This window comes from Sinocyclocheilus anshuiensis, unplaced genomic scaffold (assembly GCF_001515605.1).
Source record: "Sinocyclocheilus anshuiensis isolate Anshui unplaced genomic scaffold, SAMN03320099.WGS_v1.1 scaffold145, whole genome shotgun sequence".
Taxonomy (NCBI): domain Eukaryota; kingdom Metazoa; phylum Chordata; class Actinopteri; order Cypriniformes; family Cyprinidae; genus Sinocyclocheilus; species Sinocyclocheilus anshuiensis.
Window position 1 is genome coordinate 2,083,312 of NW_015537973.1, and position 19,877 is coordinate 2,103,188.

At 39.5% G+C, this 19,877-nt stretch overlaps 1 protein-coding gene across 8 annotated transcripts in view; it reads left to right on the forward strand.

Annotated features, from left to right (window-relative positions):
• tenm3 (teneurin transmembrane protein 3) overlaps nt 1–10,424 on the forward strand; it is a 297,565-nt gene extending 287,141 nt beyond the window's left edge. For all 8 annotated transcript variants that reach the window (XM_016463794.1, XM_016463787.1, XM_016463801.1 and 5 more), the window contains 7 exons: nt 780–1,654; nt 2,427–2,602; nt 3,487–3,722; nt 4,444–4,740; nt 6,636–8,247; nt 8,428–8,558; nt 9,286–10,424. In XM_016463794.1, coding sequence (XP_016319280.1) covers nt 780–1,654; nt 2,427–2,602; nt 3,487–3,722; nt 4,444–4,740; nt 6,636–8,247; nt 8,428–8,558; nt 9,286–10,044 — 4,086 coding nt within the window. In that variant the 3' untranslated portion in view covers nt 10,045–10,424. The remainder of the gene's footprint in view (nt 1–779; nt 1,655–2,426; nt 2,603–3,486; nt 3,723–4,443; nt 4,741–6,635; nt 8,248–8,427; nt 8,559–9,285) is intronic.
• The last annotated feature ends 9,453 nt before the right edge of the window (nt 10,425–19,877 follow it).

Genomic DNA, 19,877 nt, shown 5'->3' on the forward strand with positions numbered 1-19,877 from the left:
ACGCTTTAATATGGTGCTCTTTAAAGACGCTTAACCTGCCTGTGTGGCCAGGGTGCAGGTTCAGAGCAGGAAGAGAACCTGGTCTAGGAATGTCCCAGTCATGCCATATAAGTTGATTTCATTGAGAATAAGTCTCAATGAATCCACTCAAAGCTTTAGGAACAGGCTGACAATTATATTGTCAGCATATCTTTGCAAGAGCGAGTTATAGATTATGCCATTGCATAACTTTCCCTCACTGGAACTTGGCAGCGTTATTGAAGTTGTCGAGACTGTGAAGAAATACTGAAACCGGATAATTCAGACAGACAAGACAATGCATGATCAAGAGAAGAATTCTTATGCTTTCTCAGTATAAACGATGTCTGAAAGAAAGTGTGTGCTGGGGAACAATTTTATTTGTATTAATAGACGTCCAGACAAGATTGTCCTTCCAAGCCATCTTTAAAAGTCTGGTTGAGGCCAGTCCTCCATGCGGACAGTGTTGTTCTTGGTGTGCTTTTCTTTGCCAGACAGTTGTTCCCTGTAGGCGCTGAGGAATTGCATCCCGTTGCAAAATAAATGACCCAGCGACAGGCAAATCGAATGAACTAGAGGCACCCAATGTATTAAGCCTCCAAAGTAACGGATCCTTCTTCATCAGTGTCAGACCCAAACATCAACTGTGCACTGAGTGAGAGAGCAAGCGGGAGATGTAATAACATGTTTTTGTCTGTGTGTATATCTATGCAAGATTCCGTAAGTGATCCACCTCCTTATTTGATTTGTCCTCTCTGCAGGTGCGTTTAGAGTGGCCCACAGACCTGGCCATCAACCCTATGGACAACTCCATCTATGTGCTTGACAACAATGTTGTACTGCAGATAACCGAGAACAGGCAGGTGCGCATTGTGGCAGGCAGACCTATGCATTGCCAGGTGCCGGGCATCGAGTACACCATGGGAAAGCGTGCCATCCAGACCACTCTAGAAGGTGCAACAGCCATCGCTCTGTCCTACAGCGGAGTCCTCTATATTGCCGAGACGGATGAAAAGAAGATCAACCGCATCAGACAAGTCAGCACGGATGGCGAGATTTCTCATTTGGCAGGAGCGCCCTCCGACTGCGACTGCAAGAACGACGCTAACTGTGACTGTTACCAGACAGGCGATGGGTATGCCAAAGACGGAAGGCTAAATGCTCCTTCCTCTCTGGTGGTCTCTCCTGACGGAACACTCTACGTAGCTGACCTGGGAAACATTCGAATCCGTGCCATACGTCACAATCGACCTCCACAAGGCTCTTCAGGTCTTTATGAAGTTGCTTCACCTGCTTCTCAAGAGCTCTACGTGTTTGACTCCAATGGAACTCATCAGTATACTATGAGCTTGGTCACTGGTGACTACAAGTACAACTTCAGCTATAGCAATGAGGATGATATCACCGCTGTAACAGATAGCAGTGGAAATACACTTCGGGTTCGTCGAGACCCCAATCGAATGCCAGTGCGTATTGTTGCCCCTGACAAACAAGTTATTTGGCTGACGATTGGTACAAATGGAGGGCTTAAGACCCTCACAGCTCTGGGGCAGGAGTTGGTGCTCTTCACCTACCATGGCAACAGCGGCCTGCTAGCCACCAAGAGCATTCAAATTGGCTGGACCACATTTTATGAGTGAGTGCTTCTATCAATCCTTTACAGAGCACATCTCTAAACCTTCCTTATTATTATTATTATTAGAGCTTTTTTTTGTATATTTTTAAAGGTTTATGCAGTTCTGACATTTTGTATAGATTGTTGTTGTAGTGCACATTCCTGCTGTAGGATTTAATGCTTTTCTAAGTCCTCTCCTTCAGCAAAAGTGTAGCCTGTAGTTACGAAACCTACCATTTATTTCACCACATGCTATTTAGAGCATGGTGAAAATGCTAAATGAATTTGTATGACATTTTCCGGCTGGTGGTGTACCAAAATGTTTTGCATAATGCCAGTCTGGGGTAGGTCCTTCTGGCCAACATGTTGGACACAGTGTCTGTTCACCTACCCTGCCATAACCACAAAGACACTGCAGGCATTGACAAGCCTTAACGATTGTGACTTCGATGAGACAAGTCTTTGTTATATTATTATGTGGGTAAGGATTGATCCCCATTTTATATAGAAATGTCCTCAGGCCAGTTGTGAGTGTGCAAGGCAACTCAAACTAGCCAGCATTTGTTAAAAAGTAAACCTATATTCAAGCTGTTCTTCACTTTCTACTTTTTTGGACTCATGTACACAAATTTGATCTCTGTCAGATAGCATACATACAAATGTTTCAGAGGACTCACTCCAAACCGTACATTCACGCTAGTCTGCTTAATGTCATTCCATCATGAGAACTGCTGACCACATTTTAGTGAGGTCCAATTGCAAAAGGTGTTCTAATGTCATTTTTGCCTTGCAGCTATGACAGTGAGGGACGTCTGACAAATGTGACATTCCCCACTGGGGTTATCACCAGTCTAATCGGGGAGATGGACAGAGCCCTAACAGTGGACATTGAGACCTCAGGACGAGATGACGATGTCAGCATCACCACCAACCTTTCTTCCATTGACTCTTTTTACACATTAGTTCAAGGTGCGGCAAGTCTCTGCTGTATTATCATTATTAACAATGACCCCTGATGGCTCTATAAACTGACCTGTTGCTTTAAGTCTTGGAAATGTTCCACACTGCTAATCAAGCTGTAACTCACAGGTTAAATCAATATTAATGACCAAACACTCATTACTCATTCATTAGGGGTAAAATTGTCAGATGGTAATTTATAGTTTCACTATAATCACAGCACCACAGGGAATGAAAACACACTGGGCAGCTGGGCTCTGAAATAATACATCTGCATAGCACACTTTAAAGTGTATAATTCTTTTGATGTTGAAATACTTTTAATAACCTTAACCCAGCTTAATATGCAAAGACGACAAGTAATTACTTTGTAGGTTGATTTCCATTAAAAGTTTAAACATTGTGGCATTATCAAAACATCTCAACCAGTGGCCTGAGTTCGGAACTGGACTGTCTGTTTTTCCGACCAGTTTCAGATGGGGAAACCTGCTTAAGAAGTTATTTTTGCAATTTTGTTTGATGATGCAGAAATTACACACTTCAGGTTTATAGAGTGAGGTAACAGGCAGCAATATGGTGACTAAATGTGAATTTGGGAAAAGTCATTAGATTAAAGGGAATTTAATTAGATTAAAGAAGATTATGTATTTATACGTTTTGCAGCGCAATCATAGCACAAACCAAAGAAATGAATGTCTTTCTCATGGGGTTTTCTTTTTACAAATCCTCTTCTAACATCCTTAACCAAATATGATGTGACTTGAGAATAAAAATCAAGGTGGTGATTCTGACACTGAATTCACAGTCTTAACATAATCCCCATGAACTCTCTCTTCTTGTGCTTTTTTCCCCCACTACTTCTCGTTTCACTTTTTTTGTTTTCCTCCTCATAGATCAACTAAGAAACAGCTATCAGGTGGGCTATGATAACTCTATGAGGGTCATCTATGCCAATGGAATGGACTCTCACTTCCAGACCGAGCCTCATATTCTCGCAGGCGCATCCAACCCGACAATGGCCAGAAGAAACATGACCCTGCCTGGAGAGAATGGACAGAACTTGGTGGAGTGGCGCTTCAGAAAAGAACAGAACAGGGGGAAAGTCGTAGTATTCGGCAGGAAACTCAGGGTATGTAAAAAATGTCATTTAGAAGACTCTTTGTAAAGAGTGTTTACTAGTGTAGTCAGAATAATACACGACATCTGTAGAATACTCTTCATAACACTTTATCATAAAACTCCTGCTGCCTTGACTGAGTTGAGAGTTGTAAATTATGGGAAATTAAAATGTGTTATTATTTCTACAAACACTGAAAAAGAAGCTTCATCTTTGATCTTAACTGGCATAACCCTCATATCCACATTGCTATTTGAACTAGAACTAATTCTGACATTACACAACCCACAGACACATATTAGAAAATGGCTTTAGAAAAGGCTTTTGTCTAGTCATCAATGGTGACTATATCTTTTCTAAATTCTCTTTTATTTTTCTCTATATTCTTTTGTAATGAAGAGCAGCTGAATTGTCCTCTGTTGTTCTCCCTCCACTTTCATTTGTTCCACAAAAGAAGCAGGTCATCTCAGAGCATCAATAAAGTAACCCTGATTCTTATATGGGAAACTGCTCTGGCATTTCAAAGCCTCTGAGTTGCAAAAAATATAATATAATTTAATTTAATGAGACTAGGAGACAGATTGAAAGTGTGTTAGCGACCAGTTTGTATGCATTTTCTATTCAGTCCTCAAATGTAACTGAAGTTGGGGAAATCAACCCTACCAAAAAATATTATACTTGTTAGCAATGAATGTTATAATCAATATAAATATTCTGTTTTCCTATCGTAAAGGTCAATGGTAGAAACCTGCTGTCTGTGGATTATGACCGCTCACTGCGCACAGAGAAAATATATGACGATCATCGAAAGTTCCTTCTCAAGATTGTGTATGATGCCTCTGGTTATCCTACACTGTGGGTGCCCAGCAGTAAGCTGATGTCTATCAACCTCACCTATTCCAGCACTGGTCAGGTCACTAGCATTCAGAGAGGCCCCACAGTCGAGAGGGTAGAATACGACAGCCAGGGACGCATAGTCTCTAGAACCTTTGCTGATGGCAAAACCTGGAGTTACACCTATTTGGACAAGGTGAGTATTGTGAATTTTTCTTAAAGTAGGTAGTCCTGTTATATCACAAGATTTGCTGGAGTGTGTTGAATATGTGTTGCTTTATTGTCAGAAATTGTCAATAATGTAAATATAAATTAATTGACAGTATTTGAAAATTACTAAATTCCTTGTGTCAAACATAGCATGATATGCTACCACAAATGTAGGTGAAAAATGTATTGGCCCTAAGGGTAAATGCTTTTATGGTGCTTGGCGATTGAAATCTTCTACTTTCCTTGTATGGAAGTGGAGCTTGGACATTCTACCTAAAAATGTTGTGTTTCATGCCAGAATACTCTAGGGTAGAAACAACATGGGAGTGGGTTATGGCTGTGTTAACCCATTTCTGGGTGAACTGTTTCTTAAAGTTCAAGGTGTCCACAGTGCTCCACCATAACAGAGATTTACTGATGGTTACTCCCTTTGAATTGGTTCTCCAGAAGCACACCATTATAACTGTCAGCAGTACAAATATGAAGCTTGTTGGTCCACAGAAAGCGGAGAAATAGCTATAGAAAGACGCCTAGTTATCCAGGGGTCAGAAATTTCTGTGGAACTATGTGGGTAAGTTTATAGACTCCAGAAACTGGTGTGTGCCGAGAGGGAGAGAAACTGGATGTTGTGGATGTTTCTTGTGAGCGAAATGGCTTAGTAAGGTCTCATAGACAAAGTTAGAGTCTCAGAATGAGACCAAAGGGAAAACTCAGGGTTTGAGCTCAGCCTAATGATACCCTAAAGAAAGAGACAAAGAGTGATATGAAAAGAATAACTTACACTTCCAACCCTACTTACAGGGCATCACACCTTTTTCGCTGCTGTATGTGATTACCCTTGTAATTCTTCTAATTCTTCTTTAAAAAGTTTTGTTTGTGGACATTTAAATATGACAAATATAAGGTTTTTACAGAGTTTGTGATATCAGTTGGATGATAAAGTGAGTTTCCTCCAAGAGAGCACTCAGCTGGAACCACAAAAGTTTTGTGGAAAGAAAAACCACTGTGTAAATGTGTAGATTAAATATGCATGGCTAGCCTGTCTTTCCGTCGCCTGCCACATGCGCAGGTAGCGTGACCAGTGAGAGGATATCAAACATATGCCACCAGCAGTGCCTAGGGAACTAGAATAATGTCTGTCCAAGTATGGATGACAAGGTGAAGTCTTCTCAAAGGTAGACACTCACTGTAGCAATTCCCCAAGATGGAGAGGCCTCTAAGGATAGCCCTCCAAATCTGCAGACGTCAGTCAGTGTGTGTGTGTATTTTACCAGGAAAGACATGAATATACGTGGAGGGATGCGGCAGCTCTGAATGCCACAGTCTCAGATTCATTCAGTGAAAGGCTCTGGGGATGTCAGTACTTAAGCCCACAGCGAAAAACACTTATTTATCATCCTTTGCTTCAGCTCACCTCTCACATTGTCCAACAAGACCCAAAACAGACACAGAATAAACATGAGGCCTCAGTCATTCATAACTCAAAGACAACTTGCTGACTTTGTTTACCTCAAGTTTCAAGCTTAGCATACAGATGGATTTTAAAACCCCTTCTTTTTATTGATGCTCCGGTTCCACAGTATGCAGAGCACGAAAACAGTTTTCAACCCACCTTATTGGGATAAGTATGGGCAAATCAAGAGGCTAAAGCCAGTAATTGCAGAGCATTTTATATTTATGCAGCCATGCACATTCAGAAGACCTGCATTTAGAAGCTTGAGGGTCAAGAAGAACTCAATTAGGCAAAGAAATAATCACTAAATGGAGCGTTAATATCTACTTTTACATTCCATTTGCATTTTAATAGTATGTAAGAAATGCATGAACGAGTAATGAATTGTTTAGGTTAATTTCTCCTCTCTCCCACCTTTTGATTTGTAGTCCATGGTGCTGCTTTTACACAGCCAGCGGCAGTACATCTTTGATTACGATCTGCAGGATCGACTCTCCGCCATCACTATGCCAAGTGTGGCCCGTCACACCATGCAAACTATCCGCTCTGTCGGCTACTACCGCAACATCTACAATCCGCCTGAAAGTAATGCCTCAGTTACGGTGGACTACAGTGAGGACGGCCAGCTTTTGCGGGTGGCACACTTGGGCACTGGCCGGCGTGTCCTCTATAAGTATCGGAGACAGAACAAGCTGTCCGAGATCCTATATGACAGCACACGGGTCAGCTTCACCTACGATGAGACAGCAGGTGTGCTGAAAACTGTCAACCTACAGAGTGAGGGTTTCATTTGTTCTATCAGATATCGACAGATAGGTCCACTGGTGGACCGGCAGATATTCCGCTTCAGTGAGGACGGCATGGTCAACGCCCGCTTTGACTACACCTATGACAATAGCTTCCGAGTCACCAGCATGCAAGGAGTCATCAACGAGACCCCGCTTCCAATAGATCTTTATCAGTTCGACGACATTTCCGGTAAGGTTGAGCAGTTTGGGAAATTCGGCGTCATCTATTACGACATTAACCAGATCATATCAACAGCTGTCATGACCTATACAAAGCACTTTGATGTCCATGGCCGCATCAAGGAGATCCAGTATGAGATCTTCCGCTCCCTCATGTATTGGATCACTATCCAGTATGACAACATGGGCCGTGTCACCAAAAGAGAAATAAAGATCGGCCCTTTTGCCAACACTACCAAATATGGCTACGAGTATGATGTGGACGGACAGCTGCAGACAGTCTACCTGAATGAGAAAATGATGTGGCGGTATAATTACGACCTGAACGGCAACCTACACCTGCTGAACCCTGGCAACAGTGCACGACTCACTCCCCTCCGCTATGACTTACGAGACCGCATCACGCGGCTGGGCGACGCGCAGTATCGGATGGACGAAGATGGCTTTCTGCGCCAAAGGGGTGCAGAGATCTTTGAGTACAACTCCAAGGGCCACTTGGTACGGGTGCATAGTAAAGCCAGTGGCTGGACCATCCAGTACCGCTACGATGGGCTAGGAAGACGCCTGGCCTCTCGCAACAGTCTGGGCCAGCACCTTCAGTTCTTCTATGCGGACCTCAACTACCCGACACGCATCACCCATGTCTACAACCACTCCAGCTCTGAAATCACCTCGCTCTACTATGACCTACAAGGCCATTTGTTTGCCATGGAGATCAGCAGTGGCGAGGAGTTTTACATCGCTTGTGACAACACAGGAACACCACTCGCAGTCTTCAGCAGCAATGGGCTTCTCCTCAAGCAGGTGCAATATACTGCTTATGGAGAGATCTATTTTGACTCTAACCCTGACTTTCAATTGGTTATTGGATTCCATGGTGGCCTATATGATCCTTTAACAAGATTGCTGCACTTTGGAGAGCGGGACTATGACATTCAAGCTGGCCGTTGGACCACCCCAGATATTAGCACCTGGACCAGGGTGGGCAAGGACCCAGCTCCCTTCAATTTGTACATGTTCTGCAATAACAATCCTATCAGCAAGGTGCATGAGGTCAAGGAGTATGTCACAGGTGAGGAGAGGGCCCTTATGGCACACTGTATAACTATGATTTTAATTAGTTTCACTGTTTAACGGTTGGGCAAAAAACTGTGAAGATCTTTTTTTTTTTTTAACAATGTCTGTTCTTTCATTCATAGATGTCAACATATGGCTGGGGACATTTGGATTTCACCTGCATTTTCATTCATAGATGTCAACATATGGCTGGTGACATTTGGATTTCACCTGCATAATGTTATCCCAGGATTTCCCATCCCTAAATTTGACCTTACCCAACCCTCACTGGAAATGAGGAAGAGTCAACTATGGGACGACCTACCGGTATGCAGTCTAATGTCGTCATCTGTCCTGCATAAGTTACTTGGCTGGATATTTTGCTTTCGTACGGTATTTTAAAATAATGTAACGCCATTTGATTACTCTCAGACTCTAAAATTCTGAATCATATTCACTGCCCTAGTAACCTTGATTGCTTTCATTCAAGTTGAGATTTTGGGCCTCATTTATAAAGCGTGCGTACGCACAGATTTGATCTTAGAGTGTGCGTGCGCTTAAATCCACACCAACACTCATATTTGTGAAAACTGCCTTTGGCATGGAAAAGTGCATAGCGTCACGTCAGGGTCTGAGCAGACGTACATACTTTTCCTTGTTGGAGTACTGCAGGTTTTTGGAAATGTAAGCTGTTCCTGCAGCTCACTTTTGTAAATTAAAGGATTTGGACGATAACTGGTGATCTTTTATATGTTAATGACATTAAGAGTCGTTTACAAGGCAGAGAGCTGAAACCATTCAGTTGCGTGCAAGTTCAAGATTATTTGCGATTCATAGATTTCATAGATTCATAGATCTGAAAGAGAGACGTACGTGCGTTTTCTTTGCATATGTTCATTCTATGAATCACACGTACGCATATTTGAGAGATCATCGTAAGATCAAATTTAGGATGGTTTCTGCGCAACATTTTATAAATGAGGCCCTTAGTGTTTACAAATATGTCCAGATAAATAATTAGAATATGTGCTTTGTCTTTTTTGGCTCACTTTAGTCAATCTCAGGGGTCCAGCAGGAGGTTATGAGGCAGGCCAAGGCTTTCCTGTCTTTTGAGAGGATGCCAGAGATCCAGTTAAGTCGACGATGTTCAAGCCGTGAAAAACCTTGGCTGTGGTTCGCCACAGTCAAATCCCTCATTGGTAAAGGTGTGATGCTTGCCATTACCAGTAAGGGCCAGGTGGCCACCAACGCACTGAACATAGCAAATGAGGACTGCATTAAAGTGGCCACTGTCCTCAACAATGCCTTCTATCTAGAGGATCTGCACTTCACAGTGGAAGGTCGCGACACACACTACTTCATAAAGACCAGCCTGCCTGAGAGTGACCTGGGTGCCCTGCGACTCACCAGCGGTCGCAAGAGTCTAGAAAACGGTGTCAACGTAACAGTGTCACAGTCCACCACTGTGGTCAATGGACGGACACGTCGCTTCGCAGATGTGGAGTTGCAGTACGGCGCTTTGGCTCTGCATGTGCGCTATGGCATGACACTGGATGAGGAGAAGGCACGTGTCCTAGAGCAGGCCCGCCAGAGAGCACTGTCAAGTGCGTGGGCACGGGAGCAGCAGCGCGTACGTGACGGGGAGGAGGGAGTGCGTCTTTGGACAGAGGGGGAGAAGAGGCAGTTGCTCAGCTCTGGGAAGGTGCTGGGTTACGACGGCTACTATGTACTATCAGTGGAGCAGTACCCTGAACTGGCCGACAGTGCCAACAATATCCAGTTCCTGAGGCAGAGTGAGATTGGGAAGAGGTAACAGTCTGCACAGCACAGACTGTTCAAAAGACAACTGCCCCTCTGCTCCACAAGCTCCTCTCTCCCGTGTACACACTCCCAGAGCTCCTATCCCAGAGACTAAAGGGAAGGGGTTTATGTTAGAGAAGTGAGGAGTTGTGCCTAAGTGCCACACACACTGCAGTTATACAGAAAAAACCTGAGGCACTTCCCCTCATTGACTGAACACACCCCCATCCTAGATATTTGTTCACATTATTGCATTGAATGGATAATGGACTCTCTAAGAGAGCAACCCAAGAAAAAACTGTTATGATTTTTTTTTCTTTTCTTTTTTTGGCTTTTTATATAAAACCTTAAAGGTGACTTGTTCAGTGATAAAATTGAGAGAAAAAAGGCAAATGTGTTTACATGCGAAGACCACTGCAATGAACAATGAAATAATACAATGCCTTGTTCGCAAGGCAGTGACTAATTCAGTGGTTCGTACCGTCCTTGTTCTCAGCAACATGTTTTTTCAACTAGTGAGGACTGAGGTTTCAGACTGTGAGCTAGTTGATCGTTTCTCTTCTGCTTGAGGGACACAGTTGTGGTTCATATAATCAAATCTGAGTGTACAATCTCATTCCTGAACCAACCCAGGTGGTGAATAGAGCGGAAACTGACACAACAAAATATATAAATATATATCTCATAACTGACCGGTACTTTGACAAGAGATGTTAGAATATCTTTATGGATTTTTTTTTTAAAGTAAAAAAATTCCACTTATCCGTTCAACAATATTAGTCGCAGAGAAAGTAATTTATGTACAGTGTTTATACATAAAAATAAAATCTTACAAATATTGAGACTTTTTCGTCTTGTCATGTATTACTGTTTATACTCATGAATTTTAATATTTTATCTTATCAAAATTTGTGGTAATGCTAACTGAAATAAAATCAGCTGTACTGTGTCATTGAATCCTCAACATTGTTTTTCTTCTCTTTCCATCCTCTGAAACTGATTGTTGCCATTTTTATTTCTCTCTTTTTCAGATTGTCTAAATACGTTCAGTGGTTTCATGGCGTTACTGCCTCTGTAATCAACAGTAGGTTTAGAGTAGCTGTTTTCCAGTTGTGAGATGAGTAAATACTACTCAAATACTAAAAACCCAACAAGGGTTTAGTAATTTGCCAGAAATTATTCCTTTACAGTAATGTCATGGTATTGTTCTGTCTTTAATTGGAATGAGTTTCAAGCTTAACGCTTTTTAAAGACTTTGTGTCCAGATATATGAGTTCAAGCTTTAGCTTCGCTTTCTATCCAGAGATAAGATTTTTTTTTTTCCAAAAAGTTTCCGCTCTTTTTAATGTTTAGATGAAGGATTTATCACACTAACATTAATGTGTGTTGCCACTGGCAGCATGGGAGATAAATAACTTGCATGGAGTTTATACCCCTGCATTTTCACCATGACTAAAAACTCCCTTGACAAGGAGAAACACTCAAACTCTCTTGAATCAAAAGGGTCATTAGACAGCAGAGATAGTGTGGCTTTTTCCCACTCTACACAGACATTGCCCTATGATCATGTTATGATGCCAGAAATAAAAACTGTTTTACATGGGGCTGGATTTATGTAACTGAAATAAGTGCTAAAGCAGAAATTTACTGAGCACTCATGAAATGAACAGTTACCTTAAAAGAGAACTCCACCATCATCCATATGAAGGAGATTGATTTAGGATTTCTTTTTCTTTAAAATATATAACAAGTGTATTCATCTAAGAGCACCACAAACATTAATGTGATCAAAAGTCACCCCAAAAGGGAAAAAAATAATAATAATTTGTATGCCTAAATGGACTGCCTCCTCCTTCAGATACTGTTTTTGTAAAGGCTTTTTAAAGATTGTATAAAATAAAATGTTCTGACTAATGAATGAGAAAATATTGTTTCCATTTTAGTTTGTTGTTTTCCTATGAAAAGTTTTTAAATCAATCATGTAATTGTACGGTGGAGCCTATTTTTCTATTCATGAGTGAATGGAGGTCTGAAGGGGATGTTACCCACCTGTGGGCATGTGAGGTTTTGTTTGGGATTCTTCAGTTATGGACTGATCTGAGCTTGTTGTTAGGGTGAACTTTTCCCCCTGGAACCAGAACAAGAACCACTGCAATATTAAAGTGTTTGCCCTAAAAGGTCTACACAGATTCTCGGAGTTGCTCTGCGATACAGTCAAGTTATTTGTTGGCGTAAGGAGTGGCCACTGTACTCAATTGGTGTGTATGGACAAATTCCAATTTTCAACATAGTCAAAATACTCTTATTAAAACATAAAAGTAGATTTGGGGGAAACATGTTACAGAGTAGCAGTGAAGATACAAATGTCTGTGAGAGGAGAAGTGAGAACTGAAAACGTTCTGATATGTTTGCTATCGATTGCATGCATACAGTGTAAACCCAATGAATCAAAGGAAGGTCACTTTTTTCCTTACAGCATATTAGTGCCAATATGTACGTGGTCTGTTTTGATATTTCTTTGCACTACAATGTATATGTTGAAGATGATGATGCCTCTACATTATTGCAGTCGTCACGTCTCTGGTCTGATCTGAGGGAGATTGTAAAAACTGGTTATTTTTCCTAAATTAAAAGGAAAGATGCCTGTACAGAAAATCATCAGTATTTAATTTAATGCTTTCGAAAAAATGCCATTATCATCGCACAGTTTACAGTCACTTAACAGTAACGTTTTCTCATATCAGATCTGATGAACCTAAAATGTGTGCATTGTGTGACTGAGTTTGTCGGAGTACTGAGAATTTGAAAATGCAGTGTGTGATTAGCTTTGTTGCTACTGCGACAAATCAACCATTGTTTTTTGTTAAATAACTTTGTTTTTGAGCAGCCTCTACATTTTGTGTATTTTGTATTATCTGTTTTACAAACTTGTTCCAAACAATTACTACAAACTGAAGTGGTTTTACCTGTAAATTCAATAACTTATCTTACAATCTCTCATTTGTAATGAGGATTTAGAGGAAGTTGTATTACTGATGTTATGTTATTTGTTTTTGCTCGGTTTTGCTTTTGTATTGTTTTATAGCCATCTCAAAAAAAAAAAAAAAAGCTCATGATTTCCATTTGATAGACACGTCTGTTTAGAGTGCAATTAAAGTGCAATTTTGATGTAATCTAAACTAGGTCACTGCTGGATTCATTACCTTTTATCTTCAACATGTTTAATGCTCCACAGAGATCAATCATAAAAATAAAATGTAATATTCAACAAAGTTGTGTATTTATTAATACATTACACAAATGTGACCACATATCTTACTCATTAAGCAACTCAGCAGAGAAAAGCAATAGAGCAGTGGCTCTCAGACTGTGGGAGGCACATAGTGTGACCCAGGAAATGTACACTATTAAAAAATAATTCGATATAATGTCTTGTTACTATTGTGGCGCTTGTGTTTTTTAGATGCTGGGGATTTTCACAGATCTGCAAAGGGCCAATAAAGAAACTAAAGGGGCAGGGATATTAATATTAAAGCAAATGTGGCATTAGGGTTGTTACTATCCCTAATTCTGACATTCACATCTTGTCATTCCAAACCTTTATGATATTTTACTGCGAAAGACACTGACAAACTACATTGGATGCATACAGGTTTGAAACGATAATGCTAAAAAAAGAAAAGAAAAAAACACACAGAAAACCTGTTTTCTTTTCTAATTACAATCCACATTCCTGTAGCTCAAACCTTAGAGTATGGTGCTAGCAGTGCCAATCTCACAGGTTCGACAATGTATGCTTTAAAAAGCAATGTAAGAAGCTTAGATAAAAGTGTCTGCCAAATGCATAAATGTAATTTAATTGAATAGAAGTTCAATATCCACAACAGAACATATAAAACAGAAATTAAAGAAATATCATCACAAAACAAAGCCTGACAGGATAATAAATATGAAATTACATCTTACATAGAAAGCATGTGTGTGTGAAATATTTAGGAAATCACTCATTTCACGGTTTCGTGATTCTGTATAATTGATCAATTATCCATATGTTTCAGAACTGATGGAGAGAAAAGTGTCTCAGATTTGATCCAGCACATTCCAATAATACATGTTTCATCTTACATAGCTCTACTGGAAGCAGCCTAGAAACTCAGGGCCAAAGATTAATGAGTAAGTCGGATTCTCTACTACAGCCAATCACGTATACCTGACAACTGAACTTCACCAATCCACACTCTAACAAGCCTTGTCCACCTCACATAGCAGTCTGTGCCCCTCATTCCAGTCAGACTTCATTTTTATGAAGCAGCGAGCCTGAAGGGTTTGGGCCTCTGATTTCATGGGCAATGGCCCATTCCTTACTGCAGAGAAATAGCTTTGCTGCCCCTTTGTCGTTTTGAGAGCACCGGGACAGATGTGCTTCCATAACAGTGTTTGAGGCTCACAGTGGCATGGTGCTCTCAATCAGAGTGGGACTCCATCCAAAAGGCCCCACATCTCAAATGTGGTCGAGTTTGCAGCAGCTGCAGCTGCCGAACAGAAGACACAAAGCACACTTTTGGGATATGGGAAGGCTTGTGGAAAAAAACAAAAAAAACCCTGACTGGTTGTAATGGTTTTCCAGTCACTTCTGCTGCATGTCTCTGGGGCCAAGCACATCTCTTTTGTTTGCCATTTATGAGAATGTCTGAAGTGCTGATCCAGGCCACGTGGTGAGATGCCTTACAGGTGCGGAGTGTCTGTCTGCTCTCATTACTGGGGCTCCATTATAACCTCAGAGCAGTCCTAACTCAACATCTAGTGCAGTCTATTCCGTATGTGTGTGACAGACAAATTATATATGTAAATTAGTATGTGTCACACTTCCTATACTGGCGCTATGACCGTGGGCAACAACGGCAAAAAAAGGATAGGCTATATACATTTTTCATCCACTCCCACCAACCTTTTGTTCTGACTTAACATGGGGTGTTAGGGCCCTCAAACACCTCCATAAATTTGCACCAAGGGGTCCAATTCACAGAGCTAACAATTAAAAGGCAAAAACCAGTTTCTAGTGGAACCCAATTATACTAAGCATACGAACAATTCTAGTCATACTAACCTATGATACAGGACGAGAAAGTTGCTCATCTGCTTCCAAAGTGGAAAACGTTTCACAAAGAAGGATAATCAGAATACAATCATTGATTTAGCCTAAATAAAAGAACACTTGCATAGCACAACAAAACATTTTCAATAGCTGCAACTGTTTTTGTCACTTCATTCTGTCAGTAGTCTAACCCCCTCCATTCAGCTGAATGAGTCAATAAAGACAGATAGATTTAGAGATCATAATTAGCCATAGTAATCAGACCTTGTTGACATTGCAGTGTCTCCTGGAATCTGGATGGAAGCCAATGTGAAGCCTTTTTTGTGACAGCTTTGGCTTTTTGTGACAGGGATTAAAATGTTTCTTTTAAAGCACAGACAGGTTAAGCTGAACTGTGCTTGCCCAGTCACAAACTGCCATCAGCCCTTTTTTGATTGAGCAATGACTTGGTATCGAGTTCATACATTGTTCTCATAAGACTGATCCAACTTTGAGTCATAGACAAAACTTTTAGATGGTTCCTCACAAAAAACAAAAGCTGGCAGGAAATAATACCATTCTGCTCTAAGTCTCCAGCCAGACTTGTTTTTAGAGCAGTACATGAATATTCTGTCTTTCTCATTTTGGGAATTCAAAAGTGGCACCAACCTGCAGATGGCTGGATACTTAATATAAAACATCATATAAAAGATGGCTTTTACTTAAACTTAACAGCAGGACAGCTGTTTGCATGCATCAGAAATACCGCCAAAACCTATGGCCCACCTTACACAGATGCCCTTTTTATCATAACAGCATCAACCCTTTTCCATATATGAAAATCATGTTGCCAGAAAGCTTTGTAAGGTGCTATTATTTGAACCAATCTATAGTGTGAACTGAGCAAAACCTAGAGCTAATGCGAAAATACAATTAATTGCAAACACTGTTTGGAGCAAGGAGAGCTCAAAATATCCAACCAGGAATAAACAAGTTTTCACTTCCAGAACTTCAAACAGAATTTCTAAAGACAACAATGTATATTCTGACTATACAAAAACTGCATCACCTATTTTATTTATAGGCAGGTGGAGAGGACCACATGAGCATAATTCATTAAGTACCTTCAGACAACCTCCTCACACTTTCTGAATTTTAATAAGATAATAGGCTTTAGGTGCCAGGTAGTGATTAGGTTAAGATAAAGTATTCATGATATAAAGACATTCAACCTTAATATTGTTCCTCTAAGGGGGCACATGGGACATTAGATATCCTGTAAGAACTTAACACTTATGAGACCACAGGAGTAGTCTATGAGATACAAAACATCTAGCCTACGTCTATATGCATTTTTAGGCCTGTCACGATAACAACTTTTTGTTGTGCGATATATTGCCCCAGAAATAATTGCGGTAAGCGATATTGTTGTCATTTTAAAGACCATTTTATGCCACTGAATATATAATCATAACGTAACAGCATAATAATGCAAGAAGGCCTACACACTTCCAAATGACAACAAACTTTAAATTTTTAAGAATATTTAGATCATGGAAATTAAGTATCAAAATATTAGATACCTTAAAGTCGGCATTTGCGATTGTCTTTTCTTCTCTACTGTGACTGTATATCCAAGTGAAACTGCATCTGAAATGAGAGGGCGGGACTTGATTTCGTCCTTCGGGAATTGATTGGATCGTTGGAAGGTGGGGCGTTGCAAACAAAATGGAGGCAGATCTGAATGCCAGTTTGCAGTTAGTGGTGGGGGATTTCTCTCCACTGGATTCACAGCTGACGTACTCCCTCATGACTGGTGTCAGTGCTATAAAGTGAAGCATTAGCTTCAGCTTTTCCCCGTCATTTATCCCTGCGTTTACCCCTCACGTCACTAGCTCCGCCCTTTCCCCATAGCTCGTGACCAGAAGAGAAGTCATTTTGAGAGGGAGGGGAGGTTAACGTTTTTGATTATAGATTAGGAGGGCACATGAATTTAAAAAAAATAATGAAGTGCACGGATAAATTATTTATAATAAACACTACAGTATTCCATTAAAAAATAAGAATTTTCCATTTTGATTTCACGGTGACTTTAAAAACCAGAATAAATAGTAAATAAACATTTTCTCCATCTACAGATTTTTCCCTGACCTTCTTTTCTCTGTAAATTAAGGGTGCACACTATTGCTGAAAAACACTGCTAAAGTCAGATGTCCGTGTGCATAAAGGCACAGATCCCTAAACAAGACCATATCTGGAGATGAAACTTTGTTTGTAGAAGCATTTTTTAAATTTGAACTAGCACCTCATGACTACACCACGTTATGTACGAGAAGCTGCAAAAGACACAGGCACAAGTGGAATATACAAAACATGGTGAAATTAATTTTTAAGTAAATATAATGGGTGATATATTGCGTCACCTAAAATTATTGAGGTCATGTACATATATTGCGCGATAAGTCGATATACTGATTATTGCGACAGGCCTATTTTTGGCTTAGTTTCTCAAATGTTCAGTGGTAAAACTGAAACATTGGTAAAAAAAAAAATTACAATTTACAAAACTAGGATGGTTTTTATCTTTATTTTGATGTTTTGAATTGAAAATATTTAATTTATATGATTCATGTAATTCCTAACTGAGTGTGACGAAACATGAAACGTTTTGCGTTTTCAAACATTTTGGCCATGCAAATAAGAGTGAATGTGAGCATATTTTAAATTAAAATATTACTTGCAAACAGTTCAAAATTATTTCCCAAATAGAATTGGACCTAGAATTTCCTTCATGAAAAAAAAGAGAAAATAAAGTCCCCCCCAATGTTCAAGACACATTCAAACATATTACATGTTTTTTATGTTTGGTTCTTTGTTGTATTCCTCATTTGTAAGTTGCTTTGGATAACAGCATCAGCTAAGTGAATAAATGTAAACATATTACACAGCCTTCTGGGAGCTCCCCCTTTCCAGAGCTGTGTGAAGCCATAGCAAATGCTATAAACTTTTACATGGCAAATAGACACATGGGTATATTCAAAAAGCACTATTCAGTCACCAGAGCCACTAGCAGAGTAACGTCTCATTTGATCTCCAGCATGTGAAGAGAGAAACCCAATGAGACATGCCAGTTTAACCAAGAGCCCAGAGACGGGTCCAGGGTTGATAGTACTGCATGGATCATCTGGAATACAGCATTAGGCTTTATGTCAAACTCTTAAATATAACTTTGTATATAACTTTTAAACAGGGATTAAACCAAAAAAAAAATCTTTTGACTGAAAATTTTTCCTCAGCCAAACCCACAGCCATACCTGTCACACACCCAGTTTAAGAGCAGTTTTTTCTTCTTGTAATTAGGAGCACTTGTCCTCCTAATTTAAAAAATTTAGGAGCACCTTCTAATCAATAATAAAAAATTCTGATCAAGAATTAGCCTTCCTAATACGAGCTGACATTTGACTCAAAGTGATTTCAGGGGCATTTTCTTTTTACCTTTGTAAATGCATTTTTCTAATTTTATTAAATGTATGCAGTGTTTCCTAGGATTATTTTCCAGCTGTGGTGGCAGGACTATTTCTCATGGACCACGTCCTCACCCAAGAATCACGTGCACTCAGAATTGAAATTATTTTAACTAAAAAAGAATAAGAATAAATTAATTAACGACAATCAATAGCACAAACAAAAACAATAAGAAATGATTCAGTTAGGTCTAACTATAATCTACTCAACTGTAAAATAACACTGGTCAGTCTTCACTGTATAATGAAAGACAGCAGCAAGTTTATTTAGGCTGCTGTCTCTTTAAGACTTCATGCACGGATCTAATATACTGATACACATGGCTCTATGATTACTTTTCTTTTTAGGAGCAATTGTCCTCCTAGTTTAAAAAATTTAGGAGCACCTTCTGATCAATAATAAAAACTTCTGATCAAAAATTAGCCTTCCTAATACGAGGTGACATGTGACTCTTTAAAGTGACTTACAGGGGTATTTTCTTTTTACCTTTGCAATGGCATCATTTTCATCTGTCACCTTTTCAATGGCATCATTTTCATCTGTCAAATTCAAAAATGTATGTTTATAACCTTTTTAAAATGTATATTTAAAACAATATAATAAGAAGTAGAATAAGACAAATAAGTTACCAATCATATGAAATTAGTATTAATAAAAATTTTTACACAAAAAAACAGAGGGTGCACAGAAGAACACAAAAGTGGCTTGTTGTAGGTACATTTTCAGACGTTTAATGAGGCTCAGAGGTGGCACGAGTGCATTTAAATTCTTTAAAAGAACTTTAATCCCTGTTAAAATGTCACAATTCATCACACTGACATTGAAAAAAAAAACTATAAAACTAATATACAATAACCTACAATACAAAGGACATTAAATGCATTCAACTGATAAACTTACATTTCATTAACCTGCCAGGCAGCATTAAAAAACAGAGGGCTTATGAACAAAATACATTCTTATAATGAGCAATTAACAAAAATGACCTAGTTTTACAGATCAATAGTTTTTGTACATTCAAATATAAATAGGTTATGGTATTAAATTATATTACGTTTATAATAAATAACGGAATGCACTTTATCTAATGATTGGTTAAGCATAACTATATTTAAATATATTTTCAAGTGTTAAAACTACCTCACAGAGCACGCAATTACTGCAAATTAATAACTGGAATCTGTATGCTGTCATTTATAAATCCTAAAGGTTTAGCTCAAAAATATTAATCCATATTAATGCATATG